Genomic DNA, 17845 nt, shown 5'->3' with positions numbered 1-17845 from the left:
GACGTTGCCTGGCGACCACAACAACCATCGCGTATACACACGGTTGTGTGCTCTAATCAATCGCGTGCTGGGTTCAATCCCTAGCCCTCAGCTCCTTTTTGCCATTGCGCTTATGTTTGTGAACGTCCAACATTTTCATGACCCATTGATCAATGCGCAAGGTGATTTTAGTACCCAGTGCGTTTGATGTACAGCACGAACGTGTGTGTGTGTGTTTGGATATGGTCGGGCAAAACCCGTTTGTGTTGGGGACGGCGGTTCGCGTCTGGTAGCTGGAAATTGTAAGGAATTGTTACACCATGGCAACGTGTTCGCTCACGTCCAGAGACGATTATTTGCCATCTGTATGGAGGGAAAATATGCAACAGTACTTTTTATAAGATCAATCGTAACATTAGTCCAATAGAAAAAGGAGGATGTATTTCTTACATAACAAAATATTAAGAGGATATATATTTCTCAACTCCATTCAATTCGAGAAAACGATGTCACATTTCTTATATATTTGGATTTCGTCATACTGTTGCAACTAGAGAAGTAGAACGTTAACCTTTAAGAAGACCTTCTGCGCTAACGGCAACATTTGAAGCTCGTAGTTGCATTGAATCTGCATGATACGAGAATCAATTTAAACACATCAACCCGCATGACCGGCGGGTAAATCGTGTTTGTTACCTCCCATCGATAATTTGCAGCACCAATCAGAATGTACGCCCATAATCTGTAAATATTTTGAAATTTTTTTATGCATTTTTCTACATATAAAACACCAGCATCGTCGTACAACACAAAAATTAAAGGTGTTGATGAACTGAGGAACAACAAACACACAATGCAGGCATTCTTTTCGTCCTCATTCCGTGTCGTGTACCTGTCGCCAATAAAACCTGTTTCCCAATCGGCGAAGAGTTTCGACCTTGAACATGAACTTCCTTCACACGACAATCCTCACCAGATGGTTCTTTGCCGTCGGTAATCACAAGAACTACAGAGAGGCGCTACAACGATATCTGCTGAAATAAAAATCCGAACTCATGCTTGGTTGTGATGCAGCAGTAAACTACACTTCAGTAAAACTACAATTACACGCGTTCGATTTCAAATAAAGTATGTTTTTATTATTAATAGTGTTAAATTTCTGTAAGTTCCTCTAGGTTTGCCCATTTATTTAATATTATTATTTCTTTACTTTAATCATTCACTCCTCGCAGTGGCGTAAACAGAAAGTCATGAACAACACACGCAAAACTGAATTTATCTAAGAATATGCTTTCCTAACTTACGAAGGAAGGTGTAGAAACGAACACAACCATCTTACCTAACACTTCATCCTAATGAAAGCAAACGCAATCCTTCTAAACCTTTCTATCGATAGTGTAAGTACCTAGTAGTTTGTCAAGTCACCTATGCTCAAGATTGTCCTAACGAAAATAGGCTAGCATTTTGCGACATCACAAACTAAGCATTTGGAACGCAAAATGTATACATATCTTCCAGCCACATAAATCTAAAAAACACGCGGTTCAAGACAACACACTGGTGTTAAAACTGATCTTCGGCTGCATCAATTGCTAAAATAAGAATTTTAAAACTATTCGGGTTTTGAAACTATTTCACCTGCCATCGGGTTTATCGAGACTTTGTTTTTGCGATAAGAATTGAAGAATCAAATAATTAGCATTTGTGCGATACGCTACACTACAGTTATTTTTGAACGAAATGTAAACATCAACGGTAAGGGTTTGAAAATGGCGGAATGCAGATACAATGCTACGCTTTACAGCACATGTCGGCGGCGTTTCTGCTTGGTGTTTCTGGCGCATATCATCAGTACGAAGCGCACACGTCAACAGCAAATGCATAATGGAAGCCAAAGCCGTAATCTATTGGTTGATCAAATCTCCGTAGTATGCGGTCAGCGCAATCAGCTTTCGGTCGAGGAAATTCTGCTCGATTTCCACTGCTCCGTTTGGACCGGCCAGCATCGTCAGCTGCTGCGTGTTCGAATTGCGCGGCAAGTAGAGGGCTATGTTTTTACTCACACGTTGAGCCGCTTCCATCAGCTGCGTAGCCGGTACGGGCAGCAGCGATTGCTCCAGATTGTACACTTCATCCTTCAGATAGCCTGGACCGCCCCACGGTGGTGATAGGAACACAACATCGGCCTGTAACCGATCCACCAGCTGCATGAAGTCTCCGACGATGAACTCTATTCGATCGGCCACACCGTACACCGCCGCATTGTGCTTGGCCATCTCTATCTTTCGCGGGTCAATATCGATCGCGATTACCTTTTGACAGCTAAAAGCAAACTGTATCGTGTTTCCACCGCAACCACAGAACGCATCGATGATAAGGTCCGAGCGGCACCGTTCGGCCGTGTGTGCTGCCACCTTCTCCGGGGTAACCGAGAACCACGACTCCCGATCAAGCTTGATGCCAGCGTCGAACAGCGAGAACAGCGAAAACCGCTTGTACCAATACTTTAGCAGCGATCTATCGTTGGCAATGTCTGCTGGCAGACTGGCGACAAATTTCGTTTTGCGCTTCTTTTTCTTCTCCTTCTTCGTCGTGCTGGTCGGAACGTTGCATCCACTTTCGCTGGACGCGATTCCTGGCGTTTCCAACACATTCTCGGTACCGTCGCCACTTTCCAGCGAGTCCACTTCCTTCCCAACGACAGCCGGTGGTAGTTGATTCATCTCCAGGATTGTACTCGATCGTACACTCGCTCTGCCCACCGCTCCCGGATTAGCTTCATCGTCGTCGGAGGAAGAGTGTAGCAGCAGTACATCTGCCGAGGTGGCAGCATCCGTCTTATCGCCACCGCTAGCAGTCTGGAGCTCGTTGCCTTCGTCATCGAAGTATGAGTGCTTGGGTTTGTGGTGTTTCATTTTCAGCACCCGATTGTGCAGGCGAATGTGCTTTTTGCGATACACAACCTCTCCGGAGATATTTATGATCGATTCGGTCTCATTCGCCGGGTCCGAAAAGCAGTACCCCATCAGCTCGAATGCAGCTTTCAAGCGTTCTTTCGGCGTTTCTTCGTTGTCACTCTCGTGGCTACGTTTCAGATTGATGGGCTTTTCATTTGGAGGTCTATCTTCACCCCCATCTCCGGCCGGTTGCTGCGTTTGCTTTCCGAATGCCGTCGGCAAACCGTACGACTGCAGCACCGCCGACAGATCTTCGGCTGATTCCACAGTCTTTCCATCGCTCTTTTCCTTATTGCTCGTCTCGTCGTTCCCATCCTTGGGCTCACTCGCAGTCTCGGCCTGGGATAAGCGCATTTCCGCCACCATTTCCGGCAGCTGCAGCTCTGGCTGTGGTAGCTGGTAGGAATGTGCATCGCCTCTGCATGCACCATTATTGCTGTTGCGTTTTCGTTTATAGTACTTTGAGCTGCTGTTTCGCTCGCCGCAACCCGTATTCGCTTCGTCGTGTGCGTGTTCGGCCATAAAGTGATGATACTGCTTGGCATACAGCTCTTGGAAGTGCTGTTGCCATAAGATTTGCCAGTACTGCTCCCCATCCATCGCAGCCTCTTCGTCTGGTGGTAACGTGGCACCGGTCGCTCGATTCGCCCCGACCAAGTATTCCGTTTCGAGCATGTCGGAGCTGTTCGAGCTTTCGTTGGAAATTTCCGAGCTAAGACTTTCGGACAGGTTCGAGCTTTCCGAGCTAACCTTCGAGCTGCAAAAATCGTAACTGGAAATTGTCATCCGCGTGACATTGGTCATGGAGTCCGTGGTGCCCACCGTAAGCGGTATGCTTGAGGTAACCGAATCACAACGTGGGCTTAAGAGAGCTTCATTTTCGCAGCTACCCGAGCGGTGGGTGCTCCAAAGTGCGTCATCCCCGATACCGCTTCCGCTGCCACCCGCACCTTCACCAAAAGGTAGCGACCAATGTGCCATTTGGTACGTTGATTTTGTGTAAGGATGAGGGGAACAGGCGGACACCACTATTTCCATGGCACTGGCAGCCGTGATTGCATCGTTATCGAAAGAAAAATCTTTATCTACTTCGGTGGCCGTGCCGGGTGTTGCTTCACTTTTATCGTGCGGCGTATTGGTACCGGTGGCCTGGCCCTGATCTCCCGGCTCTAAATACTCCGGATTGATGTAGTCGCTGTACTTTTCAATCCACGACGCCCAGATTATTGCTTCGCCGTGCTTGTTCCAGTACGTTTCCCATGCTTCGTGTAAATCTTCCCGCCCGAACGCTTCTGGAAGACTGTTGTTCCGTTCCATTGACGCAAGCGAAGGGATAGGCCCGCCGCTTCCACGGCCATGCTCGCCGTCTTCTGCGTTCGTTTTGCTGCGTTCGAGTAATTCATCTTTGAGAGACAGTTTCCGTTCATGGATGCGTTCCGAAAGGTCTGCTCCACTATCACTGGAATGCAACCCGCATGTGACAATGTTTCTTACGCTGCTGTTGCCTGTCGTCAACCCTGCCACAATGTTCTGCGATCCACCCCCTGAAGCATAGAGCACATGCTCATGCTCATCCGTGCTACAGTAGTTCGTATCGGAGTGGCTTGCACTAGCACTGAAGTAGCAACTGGCGTCACTGGTCGTCCCCGGATCGCGATCGCCCCATTTGGACGTCAGTTTACGTGCACCATCTCGTCCAAAGCTTAGCTGCTTAACCAAAGGTTCCTCAATGAACACATCGTCCACTTCGGCACGGTCCAGCACATCTAATATTTCGTCACCACCACCCCCAGCTGGCTGCTGTGCAGCTGCGACTACAGCGCCTTCCGCACTCTTCGCTTCCACCGATTTTATTGCTGATGAAGCATTGCCTTGCTCTGCTTGTGTTATGGGATCCATCGATGTTATCAAGGGCACGGAATCACCTCGTTCCAAGGTGGACACGTACACATCGTAATAATTCTTGATGAATACACGGCTGCATAGGCAATAAATGCTTTTCTTCTTATCCTTCACCAATGGATGCGACAGGTAAATCTCGGCTAAGGGTTCCCAGTGGCCCTCGGAAGCGCTCATCGTGGTTGTGTGCACTACAACACCAGCGCTGGAAGAAAACAGCAGAGGGTAAGTTAATTTGTCCCGTGTGGGCGAGGAATTTCCCAGCCAAACAAACCCGCACCTGGGTGGATACTAGCTATGCACAAACTTGTTTCGCACGAATACGTTTGCATTACGCGACACAACTTACCATTATAAACACCACTGGGAGGGGATTTCGTTTCGTTCCTTTCAGATCGACATTTTTTATTTACAATCAGAAGAATTGAACTTCTGACCCGCCAAACGCATGGCCCGAATTCCCGTTGAGCAAGGTGAAGGATTTTGACGTTCAAAAATCGCTGCATCTCGCTCATTTTCTCTAACCGTCCTTTACTCGCTTACAGTGCTCGTTTCGAGGTGAGCTTCTGTGCTTCTCTCTCCCACTTCACTTCAAAAAACTTCCTCAATATTTGTCCATAAGCCTTTCGTTGTGTTGGTGACAATCTACGCGCATCATATACCGAGGAGTGTATGTTCTCGTTAGATTTGTCGTACCATCTCTTTCTCGCACATGGTCGCGTGAAAAATGTAAACAACTTGGTGGGTAGAAATAGTAGCGAAATAGAAGTGCTCAATTTAGTTGATTATTTTGAACAAAAATCAAGAGAAAATGGGTAAGCGTGTTATTTTATTAATAGCTGAAAGGTTTAAATTACTGGGTTTAAATTAAATGAACCATTCGGATTCACTCCCTCCCCTCATGTTCCAATTAACGCTCATGCTACATCCTTGATGCTACCAACCACATCGCTAATTCCACTTCGAATCACTTTTCCAGTTGCGCCACCATATCATTATTCATTATCGTGCTATTTGCTGGTTTTGTTGTATGAAGGGGTACTGATACTAAATGGATGTTTTAAAAAGAAAAGAAAACTTTAAATCATCAATGAAAATAGTAAAAATAGAATTGAACTCATGTCAACCGTGGTACAAACATTACACCATTACCATTTCACCATATCTACTTCATGAACATGAATCGTTATCTTTCAGTTTGAAACGCTTCAAATATAGTACAACCCAAGCGCCACAGATTAAGCTTAAACGACTGGAAAATTGAATATCCATAGTAAAAAAATGAAAGCTCCACAGCTTCATTGGTTTGATCAATAGATGGCGTATTACAACTCATCATTATATTGCTATCCTTTTCTCGCGATGTGTTTCGACAAGTTTCATCTTATCATGACCTATATAGCATTCTAACTTTTTGAGCAAAAATCTATATGAATGGTCGTGTGGTCAGATACGTGGGTATCAACACCAACGACCTTTACTCAAATCTCACTTGCTTCAGTGCTGGTGGTTTCCGTTCGAGTTTAGTATTTAAACAATCGTATCGCCGTTCTAGTTCTAGCGATGCATAACTTCAATGCGAAACCATACAACAGTACAGAAGAAATGAGAAAGCTCTCCTCCAAGCGATGAAGCTCAACTGGTTGGGGTATCCCACCAACAGAGAGCGCCACCATCTTTTTCGCTATTTTTAGAATGCATGAGTCGTTTGCCGTCTGCTAAACGAAGTCTTTCTATATTCCGTTTAGGTAGAGAACTTGAGTCGTTTAGAAGCCGTTTAGTGGTCGTTTAGTGGATTTGTGGCACTTGGGAATGAACAAAGAGATGTGTAAAAGTTCATCGATGCGTGTGAGAGAGTAGGGCTGATGAATAGAAAGAGATGGTATGAGTTTGTGTTCATTATTCCCGAAAAATTTTGCTTGGGTATACTTACTTACTTACTTATCCGGCGCTACAACCGCTTAGCGGTCTTGGCCTGCCTCAGGAGTGTCCGAAACCGCTCACGGTCTCGCGCCTTCGTCTGCCAGTCCGTTATCCCGGCCTTAATGGCGGACGCCTCCACGCCATCTTGCCACCTCAATTTGGGCCTACCACACCTCCTCTGTCCTTGTGGACGGCCTAAAAAGACGCTTGGGTATATTTGTTAAAAATGCTTAATTTGAAGCAAGGCGTGCTCTTCTTCACCTTGCAGAAAAACAACATGAGATGCTGTGCTTAAACGACTGGAAAATTAAATACTAGGTTAGAAGGCTATATAGGTCATGATAAGATGAAGCTAGGCGAAACACATTGCAAGAAAAGTACAGCAATATAATGATGAGTTATAATACGCCATCTGTTGAGCAAATCAGTGAAGCTGTGGAGCTTTCATTTTTTCTATGAACCTGCCTTCACGATTCTAGTTAGTTTTTTTGTATGGAGTTTGACAGTTAGAGGCTGAAATCATGTAAACACTACATACAAAACCACACAAACAAACTAGCCTGCAATTTTCAGTCTAGATTATTCTATAGAGCTATAGCTATAGCCACAAAGCTAGAATAAGATTCGAGTACCTGCTCGAAAACACGGTGTTGTTTACAATTATCCCAAGGTGCATTAAAGAGATCAGGTGGTGGAATCTGGAATCAAAGTGTATGTAGTCCAGGTGGTCTCATAGCATTTTTTTATAACCAATTTTGAACATCACTTTTTGACACAACGAGTGAAAACTTTTGCTCCAATGAGCTTTCTGGAGGCTTAACGAATACTCAAAACACTCTTAAAATCTTCATTCAGAAGCAGAAGCGATAAAAATCAGCCTTCTAAATTCATACACCTTGGGATAAGCCCACCTGTATATTATACTCACATAGATAGCTGCTCGAAAACTGCTATAGAATCAAGGATAATGTATTTAGAAGGTTGATTTTTACCGCTTTTGCTGGGCGACATTGTGGGGGACATCTGCCACTCTCTGCATACAAATTTCATTACCGCGCACCAGCCCTCCCCGATTATTATACCGGAGCCCCCGGAAGAGATGTGTCAAGTCGAGAAACGTCATTTTGCTCTGAACAACTTCACCTTGTCATTTATAACACCTTGTATACAATGCAAACAGCTGACAGACTGAAACTTCAGCCTACGAACTTCAAATGGAAAGGGCCCCAATATTTGAGTTTCCAGTCGTTTAAGCTTAATCTGTGGCGCTTTGGACAAATCCACTAAACGGCCACTAAGCGGGTTCTAAACGACTCAAGCTCTCAACATAAACGGAATATAAAAATACTTCGTTTAGCAGACGGCAAACCACTCATGCATTCTGAAAATAGTCAAATGCTGGTGGCGCCATCTGTTGGTGGGATACCCAACCCGTGGAGCTTCCTCGCTTGGAGGAGAGCTTTTTCCTACCCGCTGTACTGTTGTATGGTTTCAGCGATACGATTGTTTAAATACTAAACCCCAATGTAAACCACCAGCACTGAAGCAAGCGTTATTAGAGTAATGGTCGTTGGTTATGATACTCACGTATCTGACCACACGACCATTCGCATAGATATTTACTCGGAATGTTAGAAATCGCACACCAGCGCGAGCTTTTTGGCGACCATCTTGAACTCTCAAAAACCCTCATAACGACTTACAAAAAGGCTCGCTAGCGAGGAAAAATCGCACCGATTTGGAGCGTTGGCGAGCTCACGAAAACCAGTTTTTGGCCTGCGGGATGTGACCGAAGCGAGTGCTAAGATTTATAGAGCCAAGGTATTGTGCTTCATTTGACAAAAAATGCAAACGAACGGAAATTCAATATTTCTTTTCAAGCTTATCTTGAAATGCTTCACGAACGCTTTGAAAAGCTATCGAGGGCAAGAGCTTTCATTCGTATTTGATTTGAATTGGTAGATATTCCGTTGGCGGTTTTGGTAAAGGATACAGGGTTTTCCAGGATTTTTTATAGCCGTGGGGCACTTTATTGACGCTTTCTTTGGTTATTGGGGACCTTACACGATGCGTTAAAGCAAAAAGTTTACACTTGATTTGTATGAAAGAACGTAAACTTCCTGTCAAAAGATTATAGGGTTGTGTGGCTGAAATCCAATTTACGCCACAGTTCACGCTTTGTGTGATGTCCGTATTAAAATGAACCCATGACGGTCCTGGAACTGAACTGCAGATCCTGCAACATATACCTTTCGGTACTGGAACTGAACCCCATACTGATAGTTGAACTGATTAAGATTCCATGTCAGTCATGGAACAGATCCTGATTCCGAGCCCTGATACTGCTTCCTTTTATATTTCGGGACCTGAATAGTACCAGCACCTGAACCACTAATGGAAACATCTAGTCTAGTTTGCCTATTTTTATTTCTTGTTGCATCGAGGGGTCCTGCGGTACTATCATTAACTCGGACATCTTAATAACATGCCCATCCCATGGAACGTCGCCCTCAGCAAGGATTGACTATCCGGCTAAGTGGTACTAAGCATCGAAAGTCTATATAGGCTGGCATGATCCGTTACTCCTAAAAGATTTTTTTTCAGTTGCTTGTTTTCATACATCCGGATCCTGTTCTTTGGACCACTTATTGGAAAACTTTACTTGCACGTCGTAGAGGACATTGTTTAGTTATGCTTAATCCAAATATTAGGCCCATGTACTGAAAAATCTCGAAATACCTCGGAAAAACGTACAATTATTGAATTCTAACTGTAATTTGTATGAGATCTTCGGGACTTAAGCAATGTCAGGAATGTACACATCTATGACATATTGTACTTCGTTCGAAGGACAGGGACATAATTTTAATACTTAATGAGAGCTTATAAACACTTTAAGATCGATTGATTTGTTTGAGAAGATCCTATGTGTTGTGTGCGACAAAAGAGGTTGCCTACCCCTGGAAGCCGACAGGATGAGTGCCGATCGGGAGAGATAATCGGTGATCGGTCTTCTGCATGATGCAAGAGATCGATACACGAACGGAGGCTCTCTCCTACGGACCGCGATAAGGGTCAGACGTGCGTGCTACGCTTAATATTTGTTAAAGTGAATTTCATCTGTGGCGTTTAAAATAAAGAAACTAAGTTTTAAACAATACAACGCTATGTTTACATATATCCCAAATATATAGGGTTGTCTCGTGGTACAGTCGTAAACTCAAACGGGTTTAAAAAAAGCCCGTCATAGGTTCAAGCCTCTATGAACCGTTACCTCACAATAAGGACTGAGTATTCGACTTGGGGGTACTTATTAAATCTCTAAATCATCTGTATAGGCCGATATGACTACGTTGGTCATTCGCCAAATAGAAGAAGAAGAATCCATGGCCTCTTGCCTACGTTCGGGTTGTTCTACTGTATTAAGATTCAAATTACGACAACTTTTTTTTTCATTTTCTAAATCTTAACCTCGGTTTTAGTCTCTGTTTTCATTTTAACGCGATAGATATCCTACATCACCTCATGTTAAATCTCATAACTAAGTGTTTTTTTCACCAGTTTTTTGTTAAATTACTTTCAGATTATCTTTTGGGTCAATTTTGCTGACATATTCGGCCGTATCGGGGAGCTCGTTCGTCGAAGAACGTTCGTTGCTCATGAGTGCCCAGGATTGTACCACTAGATTGGGCAGAACAAAACCTAGACGGTTTTTTAACTTTTGATCATAGAGGGCTATGAAATGAGTGAAAATGAGCGTCGCGGCGAACGTTCCCGGGAACAAACGATAAATGCACTCTAGATAAAAAAATACTCTAGAATAAAAATCTAGACTCTTGATAAAAATTCGAAAACCGTATAGATTTTGTACTGCCTGACTTAGTGGTACAACCCAGTCCACTCATGAGCGACGAATGTTTCTCAACGAACGAGTTCGCCGGTACGGCTGTATATCTAAGCAGCCGCGAGCAGAGCTCTTTTTGGCAGAAGTGATCGCCTCAATCAGCCGTACCGGCGAACTCGTTCGAGGAGAAACACTAGGATGGCCAGTACAAAATCTATACGATTTTCTAATTTTTTATCTAGAGGACTATGAAATGAGTGAAAATGAGCATCTCGGCGAACGTTCTCAGAAACGAACGAGTTCGCCGGTACGGCTGCTAATTAACTTTTCCAAAAACAAATTGCGAAGGAAGTGTGAGGCAATATTTTGTGAGAATAATTGGACAAAACATGCAGGAAAATCATTTTATAAGTTTTCAAATAACAACAAAAGATGTCCGAAGTGGATGAAACATTTTGCGTTGCAGTTTTAGGAGGAAAAAAGGAGGTCCAGCAGTTTTTCGCTAGTGTCAAAGTAGTAAGCGAATAATTAAAAAGATGGCGCTGGTGTGTAACGTATTTTCATTCAAAATAAAGTTGTCTCCTTTGATGTTGGTTTACCACCAACGATGTTCGTTTAGGCCAATATTAGCCTTGATTATCTGGTATCACATTGATGTGCTCATTGCAGGATAGTTCATCCTACGTAAGACCCGATCCATACGGGGCCTGAACTCATGACTATAATGTTGTTAGGTTTCACTACAAGACCAGCTCAAATCCAACAGACCAACCGAAATTCTTGAATTGACTGCTATATTTCATAGCTAGTTAGATTAATATAATTGAATTTAATCAGTTTTAATTTCAGGATATAAAATCAAATGTATTGATTAGTGGAAATATATTTTTGCTCAAACAAAATTGTCACGAATTTCCGGCAAAACCTGAAACCCGAAAAAAGCACTTTTCATGTTTCACCACAGCAACGGAGAAAAGGAGAGGGATGTTAACTTTAGAGGTGTAGTCTATGGCTGGTATTATTCAGCCGTACCGGCGAACTCGTTCGTTCCTGGGAACGTTCGCCGTAACGCTCATTGCCACTCATTTCTTAGCCCTCTAGATCAAAAATTAGAAAACCGTATAGATTTTGTATTAGCCAACCTAGTGGTACAACCCTGTCCACTCATGAGCGACGAATGTTTCTCGTCGAACGAGTTCGCCGGTACGGCTGATTGAATCCGTTCGTAGCGGGAACGTACGGCGCTCACATGAAATTCTAGGGATGGCAACACATCTCATCAGCCCGGCCCTACAACGCCGCGGAGAATAACTGTAGCAACCATCTAGTACGTTAGGAAAATGAGTGTCGGGACGTACGCCGCCGCTACGAACGGATTCAATAATACCAGCCTATAGCAACCACTTCCTTGTTGTCAAGCGCGTTTCTATGCAATTGCTAAAATTTTCCACGGTGTTACTGCTAAAGCGCAACGCACCTTGATGCGTTAGAATGTTTATACACAGCCGTACCGGCGAACTCGTTCGACGAGAAACATTCGTCACTCATGAGTGGACAGGGTTGTACCACTAGGTTGGCCAGTACAAAGTCTATACGGTTTTCTAATTTTTGATCTAGAGGGCTATGAAATGAGTGAAAATGAGCGTCGCGGCGAACGTTCCCAGGAACGAACGAGTTCGCCGGTACGGCTGACAGTCTGAACTCACTGGCTGGTATTATTCAGCCGTACCGGTGAATTCGTTCGACGAGAAACATTCGTCGCTCATGAGTGGACAGGGATGTACCACTAGGTTGGCTAGTACAAAATCTATACGGTTTTCTAATTTTTGATCTAGAAGGCTATGAAATGAGTGAAAATGAGCGTCGCGGCGAACGTTCCCAGGAACGAACGAGTTTGCCGGTACGGCTGATTGAATCCGTTCGTAGCAGCGGCGTACGTCCCGACGCTCATTTTCCTTACGTACTAGATGGTTGCTACAGTTATTTACCGCGGCGTTGTAGGACCGGGCTAAAGAAATGTGTTGCTATCCCTAGAATTTCTTGTGAGCGCCGTACGTCCCCGCTACGAACGGATTCAATAATACCAGCCACTGGTTGAACTTCGATTCCTTGCCAACTATTAAATATGAGCTTTTTAGTTGGCTCGTTTGTCCATACAAAAAATTCTGAAATTTTTCTTGGTAGGCCATGAGATTTTTGTGAAATTTTCAAAAACCGGGTTTCCAATACAAACGCATGCTTTTTTTATTGAAATGTCAGCCAACTATTGAGCGTTCAACTAAAAAGCATGCAAACTAAAAATTGTTCAATTATTGAATTCTGACTGTATACCAGAAGAAGATAGAGATTACTAATATTTTATTGTAACAAAAGAGATTCACATTCTTTTTCGTTTTAAGAATGTGTTTAATTACCTTGTTTAAATTGAAATAAATTCAACTGTTACATGTGATCTTAACATGGCGATACAAACTGGTTTGTACTGGTTTCTAAAAGCCATTTCAAAACAAATCGGTCTTTTTTTTAACTAAACGATAATAACGCCAACAGTAAAACAAAACCAACATTTATGAATTGGTGCTGTTTAGTTATCGTATGACGTGAACATGAGTTTCACATTTTTGTATCAATTGCCCAATTGTTAAGTGAAGCCTAGCGCGTGCCGCTAAACAAAATGCAAATGCACGAACGATCCTAATTTAAACAATAAAGCTCAATTTATAACGTTGTTGTTTGACCACGTGTGTTGGATGCTTCTATAATGCTTGTTAGTCTAAGGGAAGTTATTCATCGTTCATGTTATTCATCACTCGGGCAAGTAATAGTAGAAAGTCATGCTGAAATAAACTTGCCCGAAGTGGTCCATTAGTATCGGGTTGATTATGATGGGTATATCATGTGTCATACATTTGTATCGTAAAGTAAAAAGACGCGTTACATGTAGACTCTTTACGTTAAACATATCGAACATTCAGGCGTGCATCGGAGGCATATTCATAATCACACTGCTAATGATATGTGTTGTAAACTACGAACTGATTCGTACAGAATTTGGAGAAAAATTTGCCACTGATATCAATAAGTGGAGGCTGTCACACCTGACAAATGTTTGCCAACGATTAAACAATGGAGGACGTACGTGGCGCAGTGTTTGTATAGCACACAGGACACTTCTCTAACACAGAATGTTACACTTTCAGATACAAACCTTCAGCCGGCGTTCTATCTGCACAGCAAAAATTACAGTTTGGTTTATTGCCCAGTGTTTAAGGCAGGCACCAGCACGTGGTTCTACAACTTTAATACATGGGCAGGATTCACGGAATACGAGATCATGCATAACGACAATCTGTTTCTTGCGCGTAAGTTCTACCCGATAGAAAATCGCGTCACGTTAATGCAATCGATGGCACATTCATTCTCGTTTATCATCGTACGGCATCCTTTCGAGCGTTTGATAAGCGCTTTTGAAGATCGACTGGTGAGTATGAAAAATGCGTACTATTCGCGTGTATCCCTAGCCATCTATCGCCGCTATCACCCGACGGGGAGCGGCAAAATTACATTCCGTGACTTTGTGCAGTACATTATCGATGATGTCGAATATCGCAACAGCACAATGGGGTTAGATATTCACTGGTGTCCAGTTAACAATATCTGCACACCTTGCTTAGCTAGATATGATTATATAATCAAACTGGAAACATACGAGCAAGATGTGGAAGTGATGATAAAAGCGGCAAAATTGCAAGGTAAAGTGAAACTAATGCAATTAAACCACGTCAGAAAGGAACCTGTCGAAGTTCTGATGATGAAATATTTTTCACAAATAACGCAGAAACAATTAGAAATATTGTACAGTATTTACGAGATCGATTTCGAATTGTTCGGATATTCTGCTGACAAATATTTTCAAATACCAAAAGCCGTGACGTGAATACAGTGAACCCTCTCTTATTTAAGAGGCGATGGGACTCTCGAATAAGAGGGGTTTTCAAATTACAGAGGTTGAAAGTGAATGAAAGGTCCATACAAGACAAGAAAGAGACAGAACATTTAGTATGCAGCCTTAACTGTTGCTATAGGAAACTGCGAACAGAATCGCTAATTTGAGCATACATCTTTCAATAACCATGGCAACACCATACACAAATAAGAGGGACACAGATTTCAGAGGTTTTCCAAATTAGAGGAACAAAAATGTACTGGAAATCAAGGGACTGTGCAAAATGTTCAAATAAGAGAGGTTTTTCAAATTGGAGAGGTGTCAAATAAGAGAGGGTTCACTGTAGTTATATTGCAAGAGAATCGGGAAAATTTGTAGAAAAGAAGCAATTACAGCTTTGTGTGTAAACGTTAAACTAAAACATGAAACAATCGTGTAATATGTAAAAATTAAGAAAATTAAATTAATACCTTAAATTTAAATAAGTTGTTAATTAACATGGTAAAATGTGAGGCTAAAGCTTGGATTAGGTTATGTATTTTATATTCAAATAAAACAAAAATCATTTACAGTTGTTGATGACTATGCATATTACCATTTTTCGAATAAGGACAATTCGATGAGAATCTTCTATATTTTTTTTTTGTTGCCGTAATTTGACTCTAGACCAAAGGAGTTGGTGCGAGGCCACGTGATCCACAAAATGCTGAATATGTTGTGAACTTTGTCAAAATTGCTTGTCAATTGCAAAAAAGAGCTTTTCCGTGGCCTCATCAAAAATCTACACATTGACGCAACTTGAACGACAAAAAGCTATACTACATGACAAAAAGACAAGCAATTATTATCGATTTTGTTTAGATGGAAAACATATTTAAAAAAAAAAAAATAAAATATTTTTAGATCGATAAAAACATAACCTTAACAAAAAATGTCAGCATTTTGTCATTCCCGTGGCCTCGCGCCTATTGTATGCAAAGAACAAAAAAATCCCTCGTGCTTGTATAATCTAGTGTTCCTGGGATTCATGAATTCTTTGTTGAGATTCATTCATATGATGTGATGAGTGATTCGAATCTCGAATCGAATCTCTAAAGGTTCACGAATCTTCAAAGATACGTGAATCTCAAAAATTGAATTCATGAAGAATCATAAATCTCCAGGATTTCATGAACCATTAGACATGTAAAATTGTCAAAATATTGAATTTGCGTGATCCTATGGTACAGTGATTAACTTGCAAGACATGCCCGTCGTGGGTTTAAGTCTCGCATGGACTGTTTCCCCGTAGCAAAACAGACTATCCGGCTGCGTGGTACCAAGAAGACTCGAATGCCTGTATAGGTTGGAATGACCACGTAGGTTGTTACGCCAAGACGAATAGAAGAAGCTCAAACTCGTAGTAGTTTGTAGTTTATATTATAGGATATTTGGTAGTTAATCGAATGCTTGTTTATCCCATTTTTAATAATAAAGAATATGAGATTTTTAAATACAAAGCTACACAATAACAAATAGCGAGTGGCCAGTCTCGTGGTACAGTCGTCTACTCGTAAGACATAACAGCATACCCTTAAAGGGTACAAACCCCGAATGAACCTTGCGACTCCCATACATAGGCCTATCTATTCTGCCATATGTGGATCAATAAGACACTAAAAGTTAAGCCCACTAGTGCTAGTAGTCCTTGACATACAACAGTTGTTGACCCAAAGAAGAAGGAGAAGAAAAAGAAACAATATAAACAACAATTATTATTATTATTATTATTATTATTATTATTATTATTATTATTATTATTATTATTATTATTATTATTATTATTATTATTATTATTATTATTATTATTATTATTATTATTATTATTAGTATTATTATTATTATTATTAGTATTATTATTATTATAATTATTTTTATTATTATTATCATTATTATTTTTATTATTTATTTCTTGTGTAGTGAATAAAACACGATCTGGAAATAATTGAATGTTGGTTTTTGTACTGTTTTTTTGTTTTGTTTCTTTAAATGCTACGTCTGTCGCCAACCAGCCTTAAACCAGTAGACTTGTTATTTTTCATTTGTAGCATTATAATTTGATCAAGGTAGGAAAAGATATATACATTAAGGAAATACAGAATCTAAGTCATTATTGAAATATCGGGGATAACAGCTAAAATTGCCAGAGGCGGATTTATCCATCTCGGGAATCTAAATGGGGTCCCTAGTTTCCATAAAAGTCCTCAAAATGTATAAATATCAACAAACATTACACTAGTCGTACTTTAATGAATATCTTTTTACGAATACCAAATACATAACCCTGAATTTGTTAAGGATTAATGTTTTTCTGTCTTTTGAAATGCCAGTTATGACATTATTTAAATGGTATCTATAGTCTTCGTTTAATCAGGATTACATATTTTGCAATGTTTTTGGATGTGCTAATTTTTCAAATCGTCGTTATTTTTCGGTAGTGCAAATTTTTCAAAACTATTTTCAAATATTATTCAATGTAACAAAATTTACTTTTTCTACAAAAGTTTTTCAAAACAATTTGGTCGTTTTTCGAAGTAAGTAGTATTTTATATGGAAATGAATCAAATAGTGAAACCGTTGTTACTAAAATTCCAGACATTCAAAATTTCAGTACTGTACCTCATAGCGAGTACCCCTTATAACGAATTTTACGCACAACGAGCAAATCTAAATGTTCTACAAATAACCCTCTTAACGACTAAAATCTCGCATAACGAGCAGTTTCATTTTGGTTCCCGATAAGAAAGCGTGATCATTTCGAGAGTTTCAATATTAAGATGCAGTGGTGGATTTAGGACGTTGGGGGCCCTAAGCGTTAAAAGCAGTGGAGGACCCTGGTTGGACACTTTAATGGATTGCTGGCGGGGGGTGGGAGAGGGGGGAATTGATTGATGAATTACTGTTGCCACGTGGGGGTGTTCCGTATCGTTGTGATGGTTATAATCCCTATACAACTGCACTTTTCATGACCTGGAACTATTTAACTTTTCATACAAATTATATGACAATGAGCCTTCCGCATAACGAGCTTTTCGCATAACGAGTGAGTCATTGTTAATACGTGCATTAATAAAAAAAAATCAATCAGTTATAACAGCAAACTAACACGTGGAGGTTTAACTTGGGTCCCCTTTAGACCGGGGCACTCCGCGGCCGCTCAGTAAGCTTATAGGAAAATCTACCTCGGGATGTTGCAATAAATTATAAAAAAAACTCTTATAATTTTCCTCTAGGAAATTATTCAAGTCCGCGAGTTTG

At 41.4% G+C, this 17845-nt stretch overlaps 2 protein-coding genes across 3 annotated transcripts; one reads left to right on the top strand and one right to left on the bottom strand.

Moving 5' to 3' along the window:
- Nucleotides 1-1091: 1091 nt before the first annotated feature.
- On the bottom strand, nucleotides 1092-5338 carry LOC120959618 (uncharacterized). Of its 2 annotated transcripts, none has more exons than XM_040383139.2 (2): nucleotides 5116-5338; nucleotides 1092-5040 (listed from the first exon to the last, which is right to left on the bottom strand). In XM_040383139.2, the coding sequence occupies exon 2, from the start codon at nucleotides 5010-5012 to the stop codon at nucleotides 1884-1886; it is 3129 nt and encodes a 1042-aa protein (XP_040239073.2). In that variant the 5' UTR covers nucleotides 5013-5040; nucleotides 5116-5338; the 3' UTR covers nucleotides 1092-1883. The 2 variants fall into 2 exon arrangements, with proteins under 2 accessions (XP_040239073.2, XP_040239072.2); XM_040383138.2 differs by having other exon boundaries at nucleotides 5185-5338.
- Nucleotides 5339-13383: 8045 nt separating this feature from the next.
- LOC120957256 (carbohydrate sulfotransferase 8-like) lies at nucleotides 13384-16284 on the top strand. Its single transcript, XM_040379353.2, has 2 exons — nucleotides 13384-13737; nucleotides 13803-16284. Exons 1-2 carry the CDS (start codon nucleotides 13485-13487, stop codon nucleotides 14537-14539), a joined length of 990 nt encoding a protein of 329 aa, XP_040235287.1. The 5' UTR covers nucleotides 13384-13484; the 3' UTR covers nucleotides 14540-16284.
- Nucleotides 16285-17845: the final 1561 nt, after the last annotated feature.

Source organism: Anopheles coluzzii, chromosome 3 (assembly GCF_943734685.1).
Source record: "Anopheles coluzzii chromosome 3, AcolN3, whole genome shotgun sequence".
NCBI classification, from domain to species: Eukaryota; Metazoa; Arthropoda; class Insecta; order Diptera; family Culicidae; genus Anopheles; species Anopheles coluzzii.
This window is presented reverse-complemented; position numbering and strand designations above follow the sequence as displayed.